General features: G+C 29.9%; 1 protein-coding gene and 1 long non-coding RNA gene across 4 annotated transcripts; one reads left to right on the top strand and one right to left on the bottom strand.

Moving 5' to 3' along the window:
• Positions 1–498: 498 nt before the first annotated feature.
• LOC146904459 (uncharacterized) lies at positions 499–2,240 on the bottom strand. Its single transcript, XR_015019748.1, has 2 exons — positions 1,787–2,240; positions 499–1,607 (listed from the first exon to the last, which is right to left on the bottom strand). It is a non-coding gene; the product is annotated as an uncharacterized LOC146904459 (long non-coding RNA).
• Positions 2,241–10,597: 8,357 nt separating this feature from the next.
• LOC146904458 (putative FCP1 homology domain-containing protein C1271.03c) lies at positions 10,598–15,819 on the top strand. 3 transcript variants are annotated; one of them, XM_085722627.1, is made up of 7 exons: positions 10,598–10,785; positions 10,979–11,230; positions 11,656–11,758; positions 11,857–11,923; positions 14,177–14,362; positions 14,461–14,521; positions 15,408–15,819. In XM_085722627.1, the coding sequence occupies exons 2-7, from the start codon at positions 10,993–10,995 to the stop codon at positions 15,578–15,580; spliced, it is 828 nt and encodes a 275-aa protein (XP_085578753.1). In that variant the 5' UTR covers positions 10,598–10,785; positions 10,979–10,992; the 3' UTR covers positions 15,581–15,819. The 3 variants fall into 3 exon arrangements, with proteins under 3 accessions (XP_085578753.1, XP_085578754.1, XP_085578755.1); XM_085722628.1 differs by having other exon boundaries at positions 10,609–10,692; XM_085722629.1 differs by having other exon boundaries at positions 10,686–10,785; positions 10,963–11,230.
• Positions 15,820–19,832: the final 4,013 nt, after the last annotated feature.

Raw genomic sequence — 19,832 nt, 5'->3', positions numbered from 1 at the left:
TGAATTTTCTTTTGAATGTATGTAGTATTGACACATCAAATTGAAGGTGTATTTTTTTGGTACCAAAAAAATTTATGTACCAAAAATTGAAGGTGTATTCGGTATCTGACATGTGTTGGTGTTCGATGTTGCCAAACTTGTTAGTTACATTAACTTTGTTTACGTGTTAGCATCATGTTTAATGTCCATTTCTAGGTTGGTGCTTTATAACAAAAGGCTATTTTTTCTTTTTAGTAAATACTTAAAGCTATTTCTAGTAAATGGGAAACATTAAATGGATCAGAAGAAAAGTTTTTCAAACTTTATGATTAATCAATATTGGCATCATCAATTTTAAAACTTTTTTATTGAATGTAATCAATTTTGAAACTTAGTAAAAAATGATGTGAAGTGCTAAATGAACACAACATCATAGGAATGGATTCTGTCCTGGGAAATTAAAGGAGAAGTCCAGTGCAATGGTAGCCATTCAAAACAAACGATGGAAGAAATTTGATGTTAAAAATAAGAGAAAATATTCAAGGGTGTATATTTCATTGGAGTCTAGTGGCCGAAAAGAATCTACTTCCCAACATAATGTTTTTGACTATTCACAACTAAAGTTTCTTTTTGATGTAACTAGTAAACTAATTTAATAGCCGAAAAGATCCGGGTCTCTGAAATTCTTCAGGTATGCCACATACACATATGTGGTGATCTTGTTAATGAAAAGCGTGACATACACCAAGTAGAGCAAATAGATGTGGACAACCTGGTCTCACTTCATCCACATCTATACAAAATCAAGTTCTTCTTGAGCTTCAATTGCCTCCCAAAGAAGCTTCATAAAATTCTCCCTCAACGATCCAAAATGCGCATGAGCACCATTCGTCTTTCTAACCTATTATCATCCTCAACCACATCATCCCCCAACAACTCCACCATCAAATCAATTGCGTTATACCTCGAAAGAGGACCATTGTGGTCCAAGAGTATTCCCTCGATGGGGATATGCAGCAAACATGACACATCATCAAGTGTCACTGTAATCTCTCCAATGAAAAGAGGGAAGCTAGACGTCTTTTCGTGTCATCTCTAAACAAAAGTAGACAACATGCCATGGTCAAGAACAAAGTAACTGACATTCTGTAATCATTGAAGACTAGTGGCTTGTATGATATTTTGAATCATTGCTCTTGCATCATATCATATTTTCATTATCATGTATAACCTGCAACTTTTTCGCGTTGTTCACGCACTTTAAATTGGAATGCCACTGCAAAAATTATAAACAAAACATTAACATAATTTTACATTAATTAAAAAAATATTACACAAGTCATATGGGCCACCAGGATAGTCATCCCTCGGTTGTGGTTCCACCATCTCCTCCTCCTGCAACTGCTTATCATCAAACGCATTCTCCACCTCCACCTCAACTTTCTCCTCGAGCTGGGGCTCAAACTCGTTCTTCTGAGATAGTTTGAAGCCACCAACACGGAGGCCCTGCCCCTATACCTATGCCTGCCCCACTCTCCCTTCTGCTTCATTTCTCTCCCACCATTTTTGCCTAGCAGAAGCAGTCATGGAAAATCTGTCATTTCCAATGCGGACCATGCGGTCCATATCTGAAACATGCAAAATCACGTATACATACAAAAATCCACAAAATTGCTAAAAAGTGATTAACTTAAGATTATATAATCTGAACAAGGAAAAGCCTCGTTCAGATAATAAAATCTGATTAAGTTTAGCCAATTAGAAAAAAACATACAACCCCAACAATTATAAATCGAGGAAATGAGACCTTATTCTGTGTTTGATGTTTGAAAAGACTTGAAATGTGATGATTTTGAGCAAAAAACATTCAAGAATCACCAAATGAGGGAGTTTAGGATTTTGAGGTGTGCAATAGAAGTTTTAGGGCATGTTTATGAAAACGTTGAAACGAGGAAGATATATGATTTCGAGTTATATATAAATAGTGTTCGGATTTTAGAAACCGAAATATTGTTTGGATTCTAAAATCCGAACAATGGGTATTTTTGAAAGAAAAAAAAATAGAGCACCTGAAAAAGACATAGATGGAAAAAATAAGTCTTATTCTAATGATAATCTAGCAAGAAAACCCACTCCTAAAGCATCAGAATGACCCCACAACGAGGTCCAACATTAAGTCCATATGAGGTGCAAACAACGGCATAACTTATGACACATCACAAAAATCTACTCCTGATGTCATCCCAAAGAAACAAACACTCTTTCATGAGAAACACTTGGGTGGACCAGGACCAAGAATTTTGGTTTTGGTCACACACACAAGTTTTTTCTTTCTCTCTCTTCTCTTCTCTCTTCTCCATTTTCTCTCTCTTCTCTCTTCTCTCTCTTCTCTTTTTTCTCTTTGTGTGACCAAAGATCACTTGTGTGGACCAGGACCAGGACCACACAAGATTTTCTCCTCTTTCATATCAGGATTTTGGCAACACCTACGTTTAGAGGTGTCAATATCATGGGGCCTTGAAGTTTTGGCCCCAGCCCACATAGTAATGGGGCTTAAAAATCCACACGATTAAAAGGCCCACATTCATGCAAGCCTACAAATCAAAAGTCCCCAAGCCCCAAAATTTCTATAAACATTTTCTTTTAAAGTTTTTTTTTAAAAAAAAACTATTTTTGAAGTTTTTTTTATTCAAAACAGTTTATTTATACAAAATAGCTTATTACGATTTCATTTTAAAAAACAACTTATTCAAAACAACTTATTTATGCAAAACAACATATTTATGCAAAATAACTTATTCAAAACAGCTTATTTATGCAAAACAGCTTATTCGAAACAACTTATTTATACAAAATAGCTTATTTGTGCAAAACAGCTTATTCAAAACAACTTATTTATACAAAACTACTTATTTGTGCAAAACAGCTTATTCAAAACAGCTTATTTATGCAAAACAACATATTTATGCAAAACAACTTATTCAAAACAGCTTATTTATTCAAAACAGCTTATTCGAAACAACTTATTTATACAAAATAGCTTATTTGTGCAAAACAGCTTATTCGAAACAACTTATTTATACAAAACTGCTTATTTGTGCAAAACAGCTTATTCGAAACAACTTATTTATACAAAATAGCTTATTTGTGCAAAACAGCTTATTCGAAACAACTTATTTATACAAAACAACTTATTTGTGCAAAACAGCTTATTCGAAACAACTTATTTATACAAAATAGCTTATTTGTGCAAAACAGCTTATTCGAAACAACTGATTTATACAAAATAGCTTATTTGTGCAAAACAGCTTATTCAAAACAACTTATTTATGCAAAACAACATATTTGTGCAAAACAACTTATTCAAAACAGCTTATTTATGCAAAACAACTTATTCAAAATAACTTATTTATACAAAACAGCTTATTAGGATCACTTTTTTTTAAAACCGCTTATTTGAAACAACTTATTTATGCAAAAAAAACTTATTCAAAACAGCTTATTTGTGCAAAACAACTTATTTATGCAAAAACAGCTTATTCGTAATAAGCTGTTTTGCATTAATAAGCTGTTTTGAATAAGTTGTTTTGCATAAATAAGATGTTTTGAGCAAATAAGCTGTTTTGAATAAGCTGTTTTTGCATAAATAAGCTGTTTTTTTTTAAAAAAAATAAGGTGTTTTGAATAAGTTGTTTTTTAAAATAAGATCGTAATAAGCTGTTTTGCATAAATAAGCTGTTTTGAATAAGCTGTTTTGCATAGATAAGTTGTTTCGAATAAGCGGTTTTAAGAAAAAGTGATCCTAATAAGTTGTTTTGCACAAATAAGCTATTTTGTATAAATAAGTTGTTTCGAATAAGCTGTTTTGCATAAATAAGCTGTTTTGAATAAGTTGTTTTGCATAAATAAGTTGTTTTGAATAAGTTGTTTTGCATAAATAAATTGTTTTGAATAAGTTGTTTTGTATAAATAAGCTGTTTTGCACAAATAAGCTGTTTTGTATAAATAAGTTGTTTTCAATAAGCTGTTTTGCACATATAAGCTATTTTGTATAAATAAGTTGTTTCGAATAAGCTGTTTTGCATAAATAAGCTGTTTTGAATAAGTTGTTTTGCATAAATATGTTGTTTTGCATATATAAGTTGTTTTGAATAAGTTGTTTTTTTAAAATGAAATCGGAATAAGCTGTTTTGTATAAATAAGCTGTTTTGAATAAGTTGTTTTGCACAAATAAGCTGTTTTGTTTAAATAAGTTTCTTCGAATAAGCTGTTTTGCATAAATAAGCTGTTTTGAATAAGTTGTTTTTTTAAAATGAAATCGGAATAAGCTGTTTTGTATAAATAAGCTGTTTTGAATAAGCTGTTTTGCACAAAGTATAAATAAGTTGTTTCGAATAAGCTGTTTTGCATAAATAAGCTGTTTTAAATAAGTTGTTTTTTTAAAATGAGATCGGAATAAGCTGTTTTGCATAAATAAGTTGTTTTGAATAAGCGGTTTTTAAAAAGTCATTCTAATAAGTTGTTTTGCATAAATAAACTATTTCGAATAAGCTATTTTGCATAAATAAACTGTTACGAAAAAAAAATTATAATATGGGGCTTTATTAGACCCACAAATAAATAGATTTTATAGTGGGCTTGGCCCCAAATAATTCTTTTCAATTAGGGGGCTTTAATTTAGTGGGCTTAGTGGAGGCTTTTTTAAGTGGACTTTGAAATTTGGGGCTCTATTGACACCTCTACCTACGTTCTTCACCGTTCCTTAAATCATGGAACAAATAAGATAAGCGTGACCGCACGTCACAAATTAATATAGCAATAGAGTTAATCAATTAGGCAAAAGTTATGGTGCATAAGGAGATCCTTATGCACCGTGCATAATTGCTTTCTACACCCAACATAATTGCTTTCTACACCCCAAGTGAAAAGAATTATTTGAGTCCACTATAAAATCTATTTGTTTGTGGGTCTAATAAAGCCCCATATTATAATTTTTTTTTTTAACAATTTATTTATGCAAAATAGCTTATTCGAAATAGTTTATTTATGCAAAACAACTTATTAGAGTGATTTTTTAAAAACCGCTTATTCAAAACAACTTATTTATGCAAAACAGCTTATTCCGATTAATTTTAAAAACCAACTTATTCAAAATAGCTTATTTATGCAAAACAGCTTATTCGAAACAACTTATTAGGATCACTTTTTTTAAAACCGCTTATTCAAAACAACTTATTTATGCAAAACAGCTTATTTGTTCAAAACAGCTTATTTATACAAAACAGCTTATTCCGATTTCATTTTAAAAAACAACTTATTCAAAACAACTTATTTATGCAAAACAACATATTCATGCAAAACAACTTATTCAAAACAGCTTATTTATGCAAAACAGCTTATTCGAAACAACTTATTTATACAAAATAGCTTATTTGTGCAAAACAGCTTATTTATACAAAACTGCTTATTCCGATTAATTTTAAAAACCAACTTATTCAAAACAGCTTATTTATGCAAAACAGCTTATTTGTTCAAAACAGCTTATTCAAAACAGCTTATTTATACAAAACAGCTTATTCCGATTTTATTTTAAAAAACAACTTATTCAAAACAACTTATTTATGCAAAACAACTTATTCAAAACAGCTAATTTATGCAAAACAGCTTATTCGAAACAACTTATTTATACAAAATAGCTTATTTGTGCAAAACAACTTATTCAAAACAACTTATTTATACAAAACAGCTTATTTGTGCAAAACAGCTTATTCAAACTTGCTTATTTATACAAAACAACGCATTCCGATTTCATTTTAAAAAACAACTTATTCAAAACAACTTATTTATGCAAAACAACATATTTATGCAAAACAACTTATTCAAAACAACTTATTTATGCAAAACAGCTTATTCTAAACAACTTATTTATACAAAAGAGCTTATTTGTGCAAAACAGCTTATTCAAAACAACTTATTTATACAAAACAGCTTATTCAAAACAACTTATTTATACAAAACAGCTTATTCCGATTTCATTTTCAAAACAACTTATTCAAAACAACTTATTTATGCAAAACAACTTATTCAAAACAGTTTATTTATGCAAAACAGCTTATTCGAAACAACTTATTTATACAAAACAGCGTATTTGTGCAAAACAGCTTATTTATGCAAAACTGCTTATTCGAAACAACTTATTTATACAAAATAGCTTATTTGTGCAAAACAGCTTATTCAAAACAACTTATTTATACAAAACAGCTTATTTGTGCAAAACAGCTTATTCAAAACAGCTTATTTATACAAAACAACTTATTCCGATTTCATTTTAAAAAACAACTTATTCAAAACAACTTATTTATGCAAAACAACATATTTATGCAAAAACAACTTATTCAAAACAGCTTATTTATGCAAAACAGCTTATTCGAAACAACTTATTTATACAAAATAGCTTATTTGTGCAAAACAGCTTATTCAAAACAACTTATTTATACAAACCAGCTTATTTGTGCAAAACAACTTATTTATACAAAACAGCTTATTCCGATTTCATTTTAAAAAACAACTTATTCAAAACAACTTATATATGCAAAACAACATATTTATGCAAAACAACTTATTCAAAACAGCTTATTTATGCAAAACAGCTTATTCGAAACAACTTATTTATACAAAATAGCTTATTTGTGCAAAACAGCTTATTCAAAACAACTTATTTATACAAAACAGCTTATTTGTGCAAAACAGCTTATTCAAAACAGCTTATTTATACAAAACAGCTTATTCGAAACGACTTATTTATATAAAATAGCTTATTTGTGCAAAACAGCTTATTCAAAACAACTTATTTATACAAAACAGCTTATTTGTGCAAAACAGCTATTTTGCACAAAATAAGCTGTTTTGAATAAGCTTTTTATGAGTTAGAGAGAGAAATGAGTATGGATTATGAGTTTCTTTACTGGAACGTTGTTTAACATGTTATACACTGCAATTATTACTGAAACCATAATTATGGTTTAATGGTTTTGATAATCATGTATGTGAAACCAAGATAAATGTGTAATGATTTTTAATGAAATTATTATTCTTAGATGGTTTTGAATAATGATTAAGATGTTATACACTGAAATTATTACTGAAACCATAATTATGGTTTAATGGTTTTGATAGTCTTCTATGAGAAACCAAAATAATTGTCTAATGGTTGCTGAGGCTTTCATTTACGGTTATGGACGGACTGGACTCTCTTTCTACCACTGTATCATAGGAGTTTCAACTAACAAGAAAGGAGTGTTAAGAAAAGTGTTAGAATGAGAGTGTTTCTAACATTTCTTTTCACAATAATGTCTTGAATTATTCATAAAAACAATTTCTAAAAACAGTTTGGATGTTGTTGCCATATGAATCTGGAAAATTATTTGCGTGATGAGTGTTATTGTGAATGGATTCGTGTTAGGTTTTGAGTTTATCTGGAAAATTATTTGCGTGATGAGTAATATTTTCAAAGAAAACCATTAAGTACATCTAATGGTTTTGGAGTACAACTCACATAAACCATTTTCACAGCAAAATGGTTTTGGTGTACAACTCACAGAACTGAATGATGGCAATGGTTTTGGAGTACAACTCACAGAACAGAACTGAAAATTCAAAACCATTTTCACAGAAAATTCAAAACCATTAAGTACATATAATGGTTTTGGAGTACAACTCACAGAAACCATTTCGACAGCAAAATGGTTTTGGAGACCAACTCACGGAAACCATTTTCACTGCAAAATGGTTTTGGAGTACAACTCACAGAAACCATTTCCACAGCAAAATGGTTTTGAAACCAACTCACAGAAACCATAGCCATAACAAAACCATTAGACAATTATTTTGGTTTCTCATAGAACACTATCAAAACCATTAAACCATAATTATGGTTTCAGTAATAATTTCAGTGTATAACATCCTAATCATTATTCAAAACCATCTAACAATAATAATTTCATTAAAAACCATTACACAATTATCTTGGTTTCACATACATGATTATCAAAACCATTAAACCATAATTATGGTTTCAGTAATAATTTCAGTGTTAAACAACGTTCCAGTAAAGAAACTCATAATCCATACTCATTTCTCTCTCTAACTCATAAAAAGCTTATTCAAAACAACTTATTTTGTGCAAAATAGTTGTTTTGCACAAATAAGCTGTTTTGTATAAATAAGTTGTTTTGAATAAGCTGTTTTGCACAAATAAGCTATTTTGTATGAATAAGTTGTTTCGAATAAGCTGTTTTGTATAAATAAGCTGTTTTGAATAAGCTGTTTTGCACATATAAGCTGTTTTGTATAAATGAGTTGTTTTGAATAAGTTGTTTTGCACAAATAAGCTATTTTGTATAAATAAGTTGTTTCGAATAAGCTGTTTTGTATAAATAAGCTGTTTTGAATAAGGTGTTTTGCACAAATAAGCTGTTTTGTATAAATGAGTTGTTTTGAATAAGCTGTTTTGCACAAATAAGCTATTTTGTATAAATAAGTTGTTTCGAATAAGCTGTTTTGCATAAATAAGCTGTTTTGAATAAGTTGTTTTGCACAAAACCATTATATGTACTTAATGGTTTTGAATTTTCTGTGAAAATGAGTACAACTCACAGAAACCATTTCGACAGCAAAATGGTTTTGGAGACCAACTCACGGAAACCATTTTCACTGCAAAATGGTTTTGGAGTACAACTCACAGAAACCATTTCCACAGCAAAATGGTTTTGAAACCAACTCACAGAAACCATAGCCATAACAAAACCATTAGACAATTATTTTGGTTTCTCATAGAACACTATCAAAACCATTAAACCATAATTATGGTTTCAGTAATAATTTCAGTGTATAACATCCTAATCATTATTCAAAACCATCTAACAATAATAATTTCATTAAAAACCATTACACAATTATCTTGGTTTCACATACATGATTATCAAAACCATTAAACCATAATTATGGTTTCAGTAATAATTTCAGTGTTAAACAACGTTCCAGTAAAGAAACTCATAATCCATACTCATTTCTCTCTCTAACTCATAAAAAGCTTATTCAAAACAACTTATTTTGTGCAAAATAGTTGTTTTGCACAAATAAGCTGTTTTGTATAAATAAGTTGTTTTGAATAAGCTGTTTTGCACAAATAAGCTATTTTGTATGAATAAGTTGTTTCGAATAAGCTGTTTTGTATAAATAAGCTGTTTTGAATAAGCTGTTTTGCACATATAAGCTGTTTTGTATAAATGAGTTGTTTTGAATAAGTTGTTTTGCACAAATAAGCTATTTTGTATAAATAAGTTGTTTCGAATAAGCTGTTTTGTATAAATAAGCTGTTTTGAATAAGCTGTTTTGCACAAATAAGCTGTTTTGTATAAATGAGTTGTTTTGAATAAGCTGTTTTGCACAAATAAGCTATTTTGTATAAATAAGTTGTTTCGAATAAGCTGTTTTGCATAAATAAGCTGTTTTGAATAAGTTGTTTTGCATAAATATGTTGTTTTGCATAAATAAATTGTTTTGAATAAGTTGTTTTTTAAAATGAAATCGGAATAAGTTGTTTTGTATAAATAAGCTGTTTTGAATAAGCTGTTTTGCACAAATAAGCTGTTTTGTATAAATGAGTTGTTTTGAATAAGCTGTTTTGCACAAATAAGCTATTTTGTATAAATAAGTTGTTTCGAATAAGCTGTTTTGCATAAATAAGCTGTTTTGAATAAGTTGTTTTTTAAAATGAAATCGGAATAAGTTGTTTTGTATAAATAAGCTGTTTTGAATAAGCTGTTTTGCACATATAAGCTGTTTTGTATAAATGAGTTGTTTTGAATAAGCTGTTTTGCACAAATAAGCTATTTTGTATAAATAAGTTGTTTCGAATAAGCTGTTTTGCATAAATAAGCTGTTTTGAATAAGTTGTTTTGCATAAATATATTGTTTTGCATATATAAGTTGTTTTGAATAAGTTGTTTTTTAAAATGAAATCGGAATAAGCTGTTTTGTATAAATAAACTGTTTTGATTAAGCTATTTTGAACAAATAAGCTGTTTTGCATAAATAAGCTGTTTTGAATAAGCGGTTTTAAAAAAGTGATCCTAATAAGTTGGGTTGGAAGCAGTTTTAAAAAATTATAATATGGGACTTTATTAGGCCCACAAATAATTAGATTTTATAGTTGGCTTACTTGGGGTGTAGAAAGCAATTATGTTGGGTGTAAAAAACAATTATGCACGATGCATAAGGATCTCCTTATGCACCATAACCACTCCCAATCAATTAAGCTTTGAGAAATGCTAATGAATACTCTCATGATACTATGTAGAGATCTTAAATGATAAAGTTTTATGAAAGTTTGTATATTCAATATATTTGAAATTGACATATTTGATATTTTAAGAAATGATTTTTTTTCTTAAAAAAAAAAAAGAAATAATAATTTTATAATTTAGAATTCTTAGAGAGTAGGTGGAAGCTACGTTAGCAAGATCTTTACCTTTTTTTTAATCAATTTGCATTGTTGGCAAAAACCTTAAATTACTTGCTGACAGATATTAGAACATTTTTTCTAGTTCCCCACTTTGTCGTTTGTCCTTTTGTAAATTGCAAGGTACTTTCTGTTTCTGTCATATAAATTGCAAGGTACTTTCAAAGTTGGAAGAGCTGAAAGACCCAAAGGTCAATGCTATAATCTTTCTTTAATTTTTCTCCTCTCTATTTATATTTCTTTGCGTTCAAGTCATGAAGTAGAAAATTCATTTCCTTCTTCTGGTATGTTACATTCGAACTTCTTTAATTCTTTTTCCTTTCTGTCTTTTTGATTAATGATGGTATATATGATATGGTACTTTTTTTTTTAAGGATATAATTATAGTACTTGTTTTTGAATTTTGATAGTTTATTTTATATTTCTGGTTATGTAATATGATTATGTTTACATAATTATAGTACTTGTTTTTGATAGATAAAAGAAAGAAAATGGTTGTTGGTGTAGTAAAGGTAGAAGATACTATTACTGAAGAAAATATAACAAAATTACCAGTTAGTGATGAAAAAGATGAAGAGGAAAATAATTTGTGTATTTCATCAAAAGAAATACCAATTGGATGTTTGAGGAAGAAGCTTATTATTCTTGATTTAAATGGACTTCTTGTTGATATTGTTTCTTCACATCCAAAGGAGGTCACACCAGATGCAACCATAGGCAGGAGATCATGTAAGAAAAATAACTATTCTTTTATTATTTTTTTGTTGACTTTTTTAATGGACTAAGAATTTACTATTGACACACTTTTTCTATAAAAAATTTCAAAGTCACGAAATCATGATTGGTAACTCAACCAATCATTTAGTTAAGCGTTTTAACTATGAAGCACAGAGACATACACGACACATCCATCAATACCGACAATAATTTAAAGAAAATTTGTTGATAACGTATAATCAGTAATCACAAGTTTTTGGGCAAAAAATATAACCACAATTGTTGGTCTGGTGTTGGACATCGAACACACCTTTAATTTGAAATGTCGGTGCTACAAAGGTTTGTTACGTACAATTGATTTCTTACACATTGACCGTGTATATGCTTTGAATCCATGAATTAATGCATTTTCTTATCAGATTTTTTTTTTTTTCCAGTATTCAAGAGGCCTTTTTCATTATTCAGGAGACCTTTTTCTCATGAATTTCTGAACTTTTGCTTTGAGAGATTTGAAGTGGCTGTGTGGTCTTCACGTTGGAAGTACTTTTAAACAATATTCTAAGAGCACTCGTTAGCATTTTCTTAAATTAAGCATCAGTAGTTGTTATTTTTTTTAACTCGTGTTTTATAATTTTTAGGGAAACTGTTGACAGTATCATTGATTATTTGATGGGAGACATGAAACAAATGTTGATTTTCACTTGGGTAAGTACTTCAGAACACTTCATAAATTTCATTTGATTTCATAAATTTCTTCTATAATTTCTTCAGAACAATCTATTTTGGTAGATTTGGTATAAGCCTTAGTATATACGTGTGAGGTTGTCAAAATTGGGGTTTTTTTTCGGGTTGAAAGGGAATAGAAAATTCAAAAATCGTAAAATGACAATCAAAATCGAAGGATTCTACTCAACTACTTTTATAGAATCGTTATAAGATAGTAAACTCGAAAATCGTAAAATCGCATTCAAAATGGATGGATTTTACCAAAACAAAAATAATGCTTAATATATGTTATACATTGCTTAATATATGTGATATATGACTCAAAGTTTAACCTCCACAAAATACTTAAACATAAATGACTCAAAACTTAGATGTCAAATATTCTTTAGTAATCGTAATAACACTAAGCAATCTAGAGAAACTTGCTCTTTCATGTATTTATAGAACCGACTGAGTCACATGTACAAACCGGTCAAAATTGACATGTATAAAAAAAATCGCCAGAATCTTTCAAAATCATGTAAAATCTTGTGATTTTGCATGGATTTCACGATTTTGATGCGATTTTAGTAGGATTTTGTTTATTTTGGAATTCTGCAATGAATTTGAATCGTTGAAGGTGAGTAAAGTCGCAAAATCTTGAATTTTGGGATTTAAGTCAGGATTTTCACAACAATGTATGTGTTCATTAAATCTTGTGAGATTTTTTTTTCTTGTTACAATCTTGTGAGATTTGGAGCAGTTATGTTGAGTTATATAGTAATAAACTAATAATCACTAATGTTGACTATTCTGACCGTCAAGCTAAAGCTTAGTATGCTTAAAGCTTGTTACAACAAAACATTATGATTATTGACAAGAAGAGAAATTGTGATTAGTGATTCATCCGTGGGAAAGAGCGTCACTTTGGAGAAAAGAGTCACCATCGGATTAAACGTCGTTTGTAAAAACAAAAGTTACCACTAATATGATCCACTCCACATGTTGGAAAAGTGTCACCACCTGATTGATCACCACTAATACGTGCTATTACATGCGGATTTGGTGAAGGCGTGTCGGTACACTCGAAAAAAAAGTAGTGACGTGTGAAGGTGTGCCAAGTGGTAGGTTGCGGCTTCGAAATGGTTGTCGTGCTCGCCGACGTATTCTGAGGCGGTTAGTTATAGGGCACAGTGGTGGGTCGCACCGAAAAAGAGGCATCTCGTTTTGGCACAGCCAAAAAGTGTCTAAAACACCCAAAACAAAGAAAAACACTAAAGTTGCACACAAAACTCTCACACTATCACTCTTTTCACAAAAAAAAAAAAACAAAACTTGCACACTATCACGTGTTTCCCAAGCCACTAGTCCCACCCAAAAGACATCAACCCTTTGAGTATACCTTTTCTAACGGTCTCTTCATTAAAGAACAAGTTTTGGCCTTTAATACACTCTAAAAGCTGAAAATTTGGATCCCAGGATTATCCTCTACGCCCAGTGTAGCTCTACATAAATCTCTGCATTTCACATAGCTTGCTCGTGTGTCTAGCGCAGCTGGCAGAAACAGATCTTCTTGAAACATGAACACAGCCGCACCTAGCGCAGCAGTCCCTACGCCTAGAGCATGGGACAAAATGCCATCATATTTCTCCGACTTTCAACATGTGATTTCAAGACATATCTCAATATTATCGGTCCAAATTGATTGCAGTCACAAAATGTTGCAGTCAGTAAATGTCAATTGCTAAATAGAGATTTGATTCTTTGTTTTTTAACTTCTAAAATCCGATAATCAACATACGGTACGACCGATGTTACAATCCTTAGGGTGTATTTGTTTCAAGTTATATCTGTATGTTTCCATGAATAAAATGATAGAAATATACATTCCAATGTTTGTTATAAGTTTATTAAATTTTATTCCTGGGAATAAAAGATTCCTAGGAAAAAAAATATTCTCATAGAAAATGGTGGGAATAAAAGTACCCATGAATATGAGAATAAATTAGTGTGTAGCTACCCATTAACCATCCTATTATAATAGTTCCAGGAATAAAAAACTCTTCTTTTATATTCCCAGAAATAACATTCATAGGAATAAATTTAGTAAACTTGAAAGAAACGCACCTGAAGAAATGTTGACTGCATAAAATGACAGTGCATGCTAATTCTTTATGGATTGGTGCTTCCATTTTTTATTTATTGTGTTAAACATTGGTCTAGATTAATCTCATCCTACATATTCTTTGACAGGATATTTCACATTGTACTGAAACAACTTTCAAGACTCTTGAGAACAATCGCAAGCCAATAGTTTTAAAGGATTTAAGGAAAATTTGGGACAAGTATGATCCTAATCTTCCCTGGGAGAAGGGATATTACAATGAGTCAAACACATTGCTGTTGGATGATTCTCCCCACAAGGCACTGCTTAATCCTGTAAATAAACTTACCCTTCCTTTGTATTTTTCTTCATCTATCATGCTTTTTTTCCGACTATCATGTCCTAACTTATGCTTAATGTTTTGATATTGTAGCCATTCAACTCAATCTTTCCGTATACATTCAGTTATGAGAATCAGAATGACAATTCTCTAGGTATGTTACACAATGACTTTCTTATATGTAAAGTCATAAGGTTTTGCTTGATTGTGTCCCTTCTCTTTTAACATTTAGCTTGAATATCACATCTTTTAAATAAAGTAAACAAATTTTACATTAACATCAGCATACTATGGCCTGTTTGGATTGATTTGAACAGAGCTTATCTACCGACATAAGCACTTGTGAGATTGTTTGTGAGAGTTCGGCTTATTACATGTCCATAAGCAACTTTCACTTTTCAGTTTATTTTCTTAAGCTCTCCATGATTTCTTGTGCAAACAACTTATATAGCTTATATGATAATAAATTGACTTTATTTTATCATTTGTTATTGATATAGCTTATACATAATCATTTACTTGACAAAAGCTTAAACTACAAGCACTTAATTAAAAGCCATTTATCAAAAAGTGTCTGATTAACTCTACGGTGTAGATGAAATAGGAAAGAATTGTATAAAACTTTTTTAAATTTAAAAAGGATCAGTACATCTGGTCTACGAATCTATTCGAACTATCAACAAGTTCCGAGAATTTTAGGAGGAATAGGGATTGTAATTCTTTCTACTTCTAGGGGTATAATGACATATCGAGAGGCTCGATTAGAAAGAATCGGGTCTGAAACTGAATTTTTTGTGAGTTGTGCACTTTTGGTTCATTATAATTTTTGCAATCAGTAAAAATGCTCTAATTGGGCATTGTCTTTTCTTGTTAAAGGGTGTACTCATTTTCATGCTTCCCAAAACTTGCTATGCATTAAATTTTTTATAGTCAAATATTAATAAGTTAGTAACTACGTTGGTTTTCAGGGATCGGACCCTGAAACTCCTGTATAGAACTTATGCTATGCATTATTAATAAGAAAAATTACTTTTTGTCAGCTGCCGAAGGCGATCTACGACAATATCTAGAAGGACTGGCTAGTGCTGAAAATATGGTGAAGTATGTAGAGCAACATCCATTTGGTCAAGAACGGATCACTGAAACAAATGAATCTTGGGACTTTTACCTCAATGTTATCAATAGTCATTCTGCTTGTCAACCTGAAAATTGAAAACATGGTTGCATATTTGATGCCTCTTTTTGAGTAATGTTTTTCTCCTTTTGGATTACATGTACAAGGGCTGAAGAAATTTGCAGAAAAAATATCATAAATTGATTTGCTAGATTGTTTTGTGATTACATATCTATCTATATTGTTCCTAAGTAGAACAGCTGTGTAGTGTTAGCGCAGCATAAGATTGGCGAAATCAATTTCTTCAATTATGAAAGAAAATTGCTCTTTAGGTTGTATTATTTGTGTTATGAAACATGGACATAAGGAATGAGTGTTTCTATATATAGAAATTAGTTGGAGTAACTAACTCTAACCAAAACTACCAACTCTAGTTAACCTATCAATTACCTATGATTAACTATAGCGTAGTAATTTGCGTTAAGGCACCCGAAATGACGCTTTACCCCAATAATAATTAGCTACCGTTTGTTGGTCAACGGTAGTTAACTATTATTGTTTGCCATATAGACAGGAAATTTCAATATATTAACACATTAATCATTTTGTTGAGTCCTACCAGTCTTTCTTAGCTTACTTGAGTTTCGTATATGTTAAAAGTAACACCTCACGCCTTGCCTTTGAAAGACATTTACTACTCCACGAGTTGGAATAAAATTAAAAGTTGTTTTCTTTCTTCTTTCTATCATAGATGATACTCCATCCGTTTCAAATTATAAGCAAATTTTACTTTTTACATTCATTCAATTAATGATGTACGTGGTTCATAATATGAACCACATACATCATTAATTAAATGAATCTAAAAAGTGAATTTTGCTTATAATTAGTAACCGAGGGGGTAATCCTTATAACAAGTTGTACACAGAGAATGTTTGCATGCTATTTTGTTGTACGTTTTGTTAATGTCAAACCTTAACGCCACATCATCCAATTTTACTTTGACTTTTGACCTCATGTAGTGAACAATTTCGCTAAAGCTCCCATATCATTTACTTTCCGAACTTGATATAGGAAATCAAACATGTTGACGCCTTTTCTTCACTCTTTACATTCATTTAATGACAAATATATGTGAAATTCAAATGAATTTCGTCTTATAAAATTATATGTATTAAAGTGAGTGTTAAAAAGAGAGTATTGTTGAGTTCAATAGGAGGCAAGCCAATGAGGTCGCTCATGAATTAGCTAGGGTAGTCCCATCTCATGCTAGCTCCCACGTTTATGATGATGTACCGTCATGTATCCGAGACTTGATAGCTAATGAAAAGCAATGAATTTTTTCCTTAAAAAAAAGTATTGTTAGACCTCTTTTTACACACAAAAAAAGACCTCTTTTAATTATTATTTCCATATAGCATTAATGGAGCTCTTTGAAGTGGTTGTGGAATTAAAAATTGGTCTATATACTTGTATACTACTAATACAGATATAGATGAATATATATCATATAAAGAATAGTTCTGTCAACAAATAATAATGAGATTAGAGTAATCTATAAATATCCCCCTTTCACATGCATCTAAGAAAATATATGACATACGTGTGCAGTACACCATATAACAACGGGTAGATAATATAGATTCATTATGTGCCTCATGCGCACAGTTGTATGATAACTATGCTTTTGACCTTTCTGTATTGTTAACTAACATATATTTCATTCCCTTGAAAAAGCTAAAATATATTTCATTAATCTTGGGTTGGTAGCCTATATGAATATCATGTGATTCGGTGATATTGGAAATGTGAAATTTCTTAGAATCATGACAATGATTAATAACTAAGATTCAAAGTTAAATTGAGAGGTTTAAATATTGAATCTTATAAAGCTTAATTGTGATATAATTGAATTTGAAATGAATCTTAATTCAAGGAATCACAATCAAATCAAATGGTTTCAAACACAAAATTCATATACAAATAGTAATGAAAAAACTAAAAGATATGAAAGAAAAGAACACCGAGATTTATAATTGTTCCTTATTTCGTCTTGCTTCGGGGTACCTTCACTCTTCTTAATAGAAAACGCCTATATAAAGGACTTCCACTATTGTTGAAAATTGTTTACAAATTGTTATGGTTACAAAGAATTTCCACGATAATCCTAATCTTCAATCTTAAGCAACCACGACACCACCGATCTTCAAGTAACCCTTGAAATTGGAGATTCTCTAAGTCATTGAAACTTAAGCTCCCATGCAATCCTTGGAATTCCTTCACCTTGAATTCTTCTTTGCTATGCCTGAAGCTTTGATCCACTTGAACGAAAGACCCCCACAATTCACCTAGGAGGCGGAAAGAAATCCCTCTTTTTATTAAGACCTTTGATCCTCAATCAAGTTCCTTGAAAGAAACCAATGCACATTTTCTATATCACTCTAGCAATGTACGACGCCAATGTCATTTATTGAATATACACTTGATCAAAACTAATCTCTTAACTTGAACAAATGATCACCACATCAAGATGAGAAATAAATAAAACACGGCATGAAGACGAGAAATCAAATCAAACAACATCGCATTTAGACGATGAAATCACACCAAAATACAAAAGAAAAACTAAATATACGTAAAAATAACTTATTTTATTAAAAAGAAAGAAAAAACAAATTGAAGAGGGTGATTTATGAGCAAGTGTTTTGGCGAGTGCTCTTTTTAGCCCAAAGAAAAATAGATGAAAGACTATAAATTTGAAGATTTAGAGGCCATAAGAAAATAAAAACATGAATTTTAAATTTGAAAATCTATATCCAAATAGCCCAAAAGGACAAAATTAAAATGAAAAAAAAAAAAAGATAAATGACTAAATTATTACCTGAAATTAAGTTAAAGAGACTAAAAAATAATTTTGTCTTTAAATTTATGATATCACAAATTAGTCTCTTAAATTACGTGAATCAATTTAATTCTTCCGTCAATATTCTGTTTTCTAGTAAACATATCCATTAAAAGCTTTTTTTTTTTTACTACATGAAGCGACTAAAATGAAAGACCTATCGACCAAGATCAATAACTACATTCTTTTGTAATGTGTGGAATCGGTGGATATTTAACAATCCAATCTCAATTGTAGCGGTGTATAGTGATGCAATACTAATGTGGTACTATATATAATATATCTGCAAAGTGGCAGTATAAGAGACCAAAACATTGCAGCAAAAACTATGCACATACAATTCCAAAAGTTTTCATCTTAATCTTAAATTCAATTTTTGGATGGCAAAGTTTAGCATGGGACAATTGCCTTCTTTCCCCACCTTAGGTCAATTTAAAAAGAGTCATTGATTTAATATTAATAAATACCAATGGATATGATTCTTCTTGAATGTTTACCTGGAACTTGGATGAATTTTTATTTAATTCACAGGAAAAAAACTATATCTTTTTTTTTTTTAAGATGAAAAAACAAGATTTTTTTTAAAGATAAAAAAAACATGATCTTATATATATATATATATATATATATATATATATATATATATATATATATATATATATATATATATAGAGAGAGAGAGAGAGAGAGAGAGAGAGAGAGAGAGAGAATTTACACACACCTAAAAATACTAAGGTGTAAATTAGCAAACTACACCACCTAAAATCATTAAGGAATAAGTTATCAACCTACCTCCACTTGTTAATTAGACTCATTTTTATAAGTTTTATCAAACAGTTTACACTCATCTCATTAATTTACACCCACTTTCATAATTCTAAATATTGTTTCTTTAAATATTTGTCCCATTTTATATTAAAAAAACAGATAATTACACTAGCTTGTATTTACACTAATTCCACTAATTTGTTTTAATTTTGTTATTTTACAGGCTTGTATTTTTTTTTGTCAACAGTAATCAAAGAACTTTAACAGGATGAGGAATAAAAAAAAACAACGAAAACATAATTTATAAGTAACATGTTATGGTTCAAAACTAAATTTAATTCTTTATAAATATACAGTAAATATATATATATATATATATATATATATATATATATATATATATATATATATCTTGTCAAAAAAAATATATATATATATATATTTACGTCATAATTTTTTAGCCATGTCTATGTTTTCATATTAAAATAATTATTGAAAATGGGGCTGGACATATTAGATTTTTAACCGGGAGATTAACAGGTAAAGAAACAGGTAAAGAAATAAGTAAATTAATTTGGGTCAAATAATAATTGATAATAAATTGGAATATAAAAAAGCAAGGTGTACACCTAATAGCAAGTAAAACAAAATTGATCCAAGATGGGGAAATTTGGCAATTGC

The sequence above is a fragment of the Medicago sativa genome, chromosome 7 (genome assembly GCF_051527215.1).
Source record: "Medicago sativa cultivar Bolivia chromosome 7, Bolivia_mono, whole genome shotgun sequence".
In the NCBI taxonomy this organism is placed as follows: Eukaryota; Viridiplantae; Streptophyta; class Magnoliopsida; order Fabales; family Fabaceae; genus Medicago; species Medicago sativa.
This window is presented reverse-complemented; position numbering and strand designations above follow the sequence as displayed.

Coding starts and splice junctions, on each gene's coding strand:
- LOC146904458 (XM_085722627.1), top strand. CDS start 10,993: ATGGTTGTTGGTGTAGTAAAGGTAGAAGATACTATTACTGAAGAAAAT. Junction 11,231..11,655: donor AACCATAGGCAGGAGATCAT/GTAAGAAAAATA, acceptor TTTTTTTTCCAG/TATTCAAGAGGCCTTTTTCA. Junction 11,759..11,856: donor GTGTGGTCTTCACGTTGGAA/GTACTTTTAAAC, acceptor TATAATTTTTAG/GGAAACTGTTGACAGTATCA.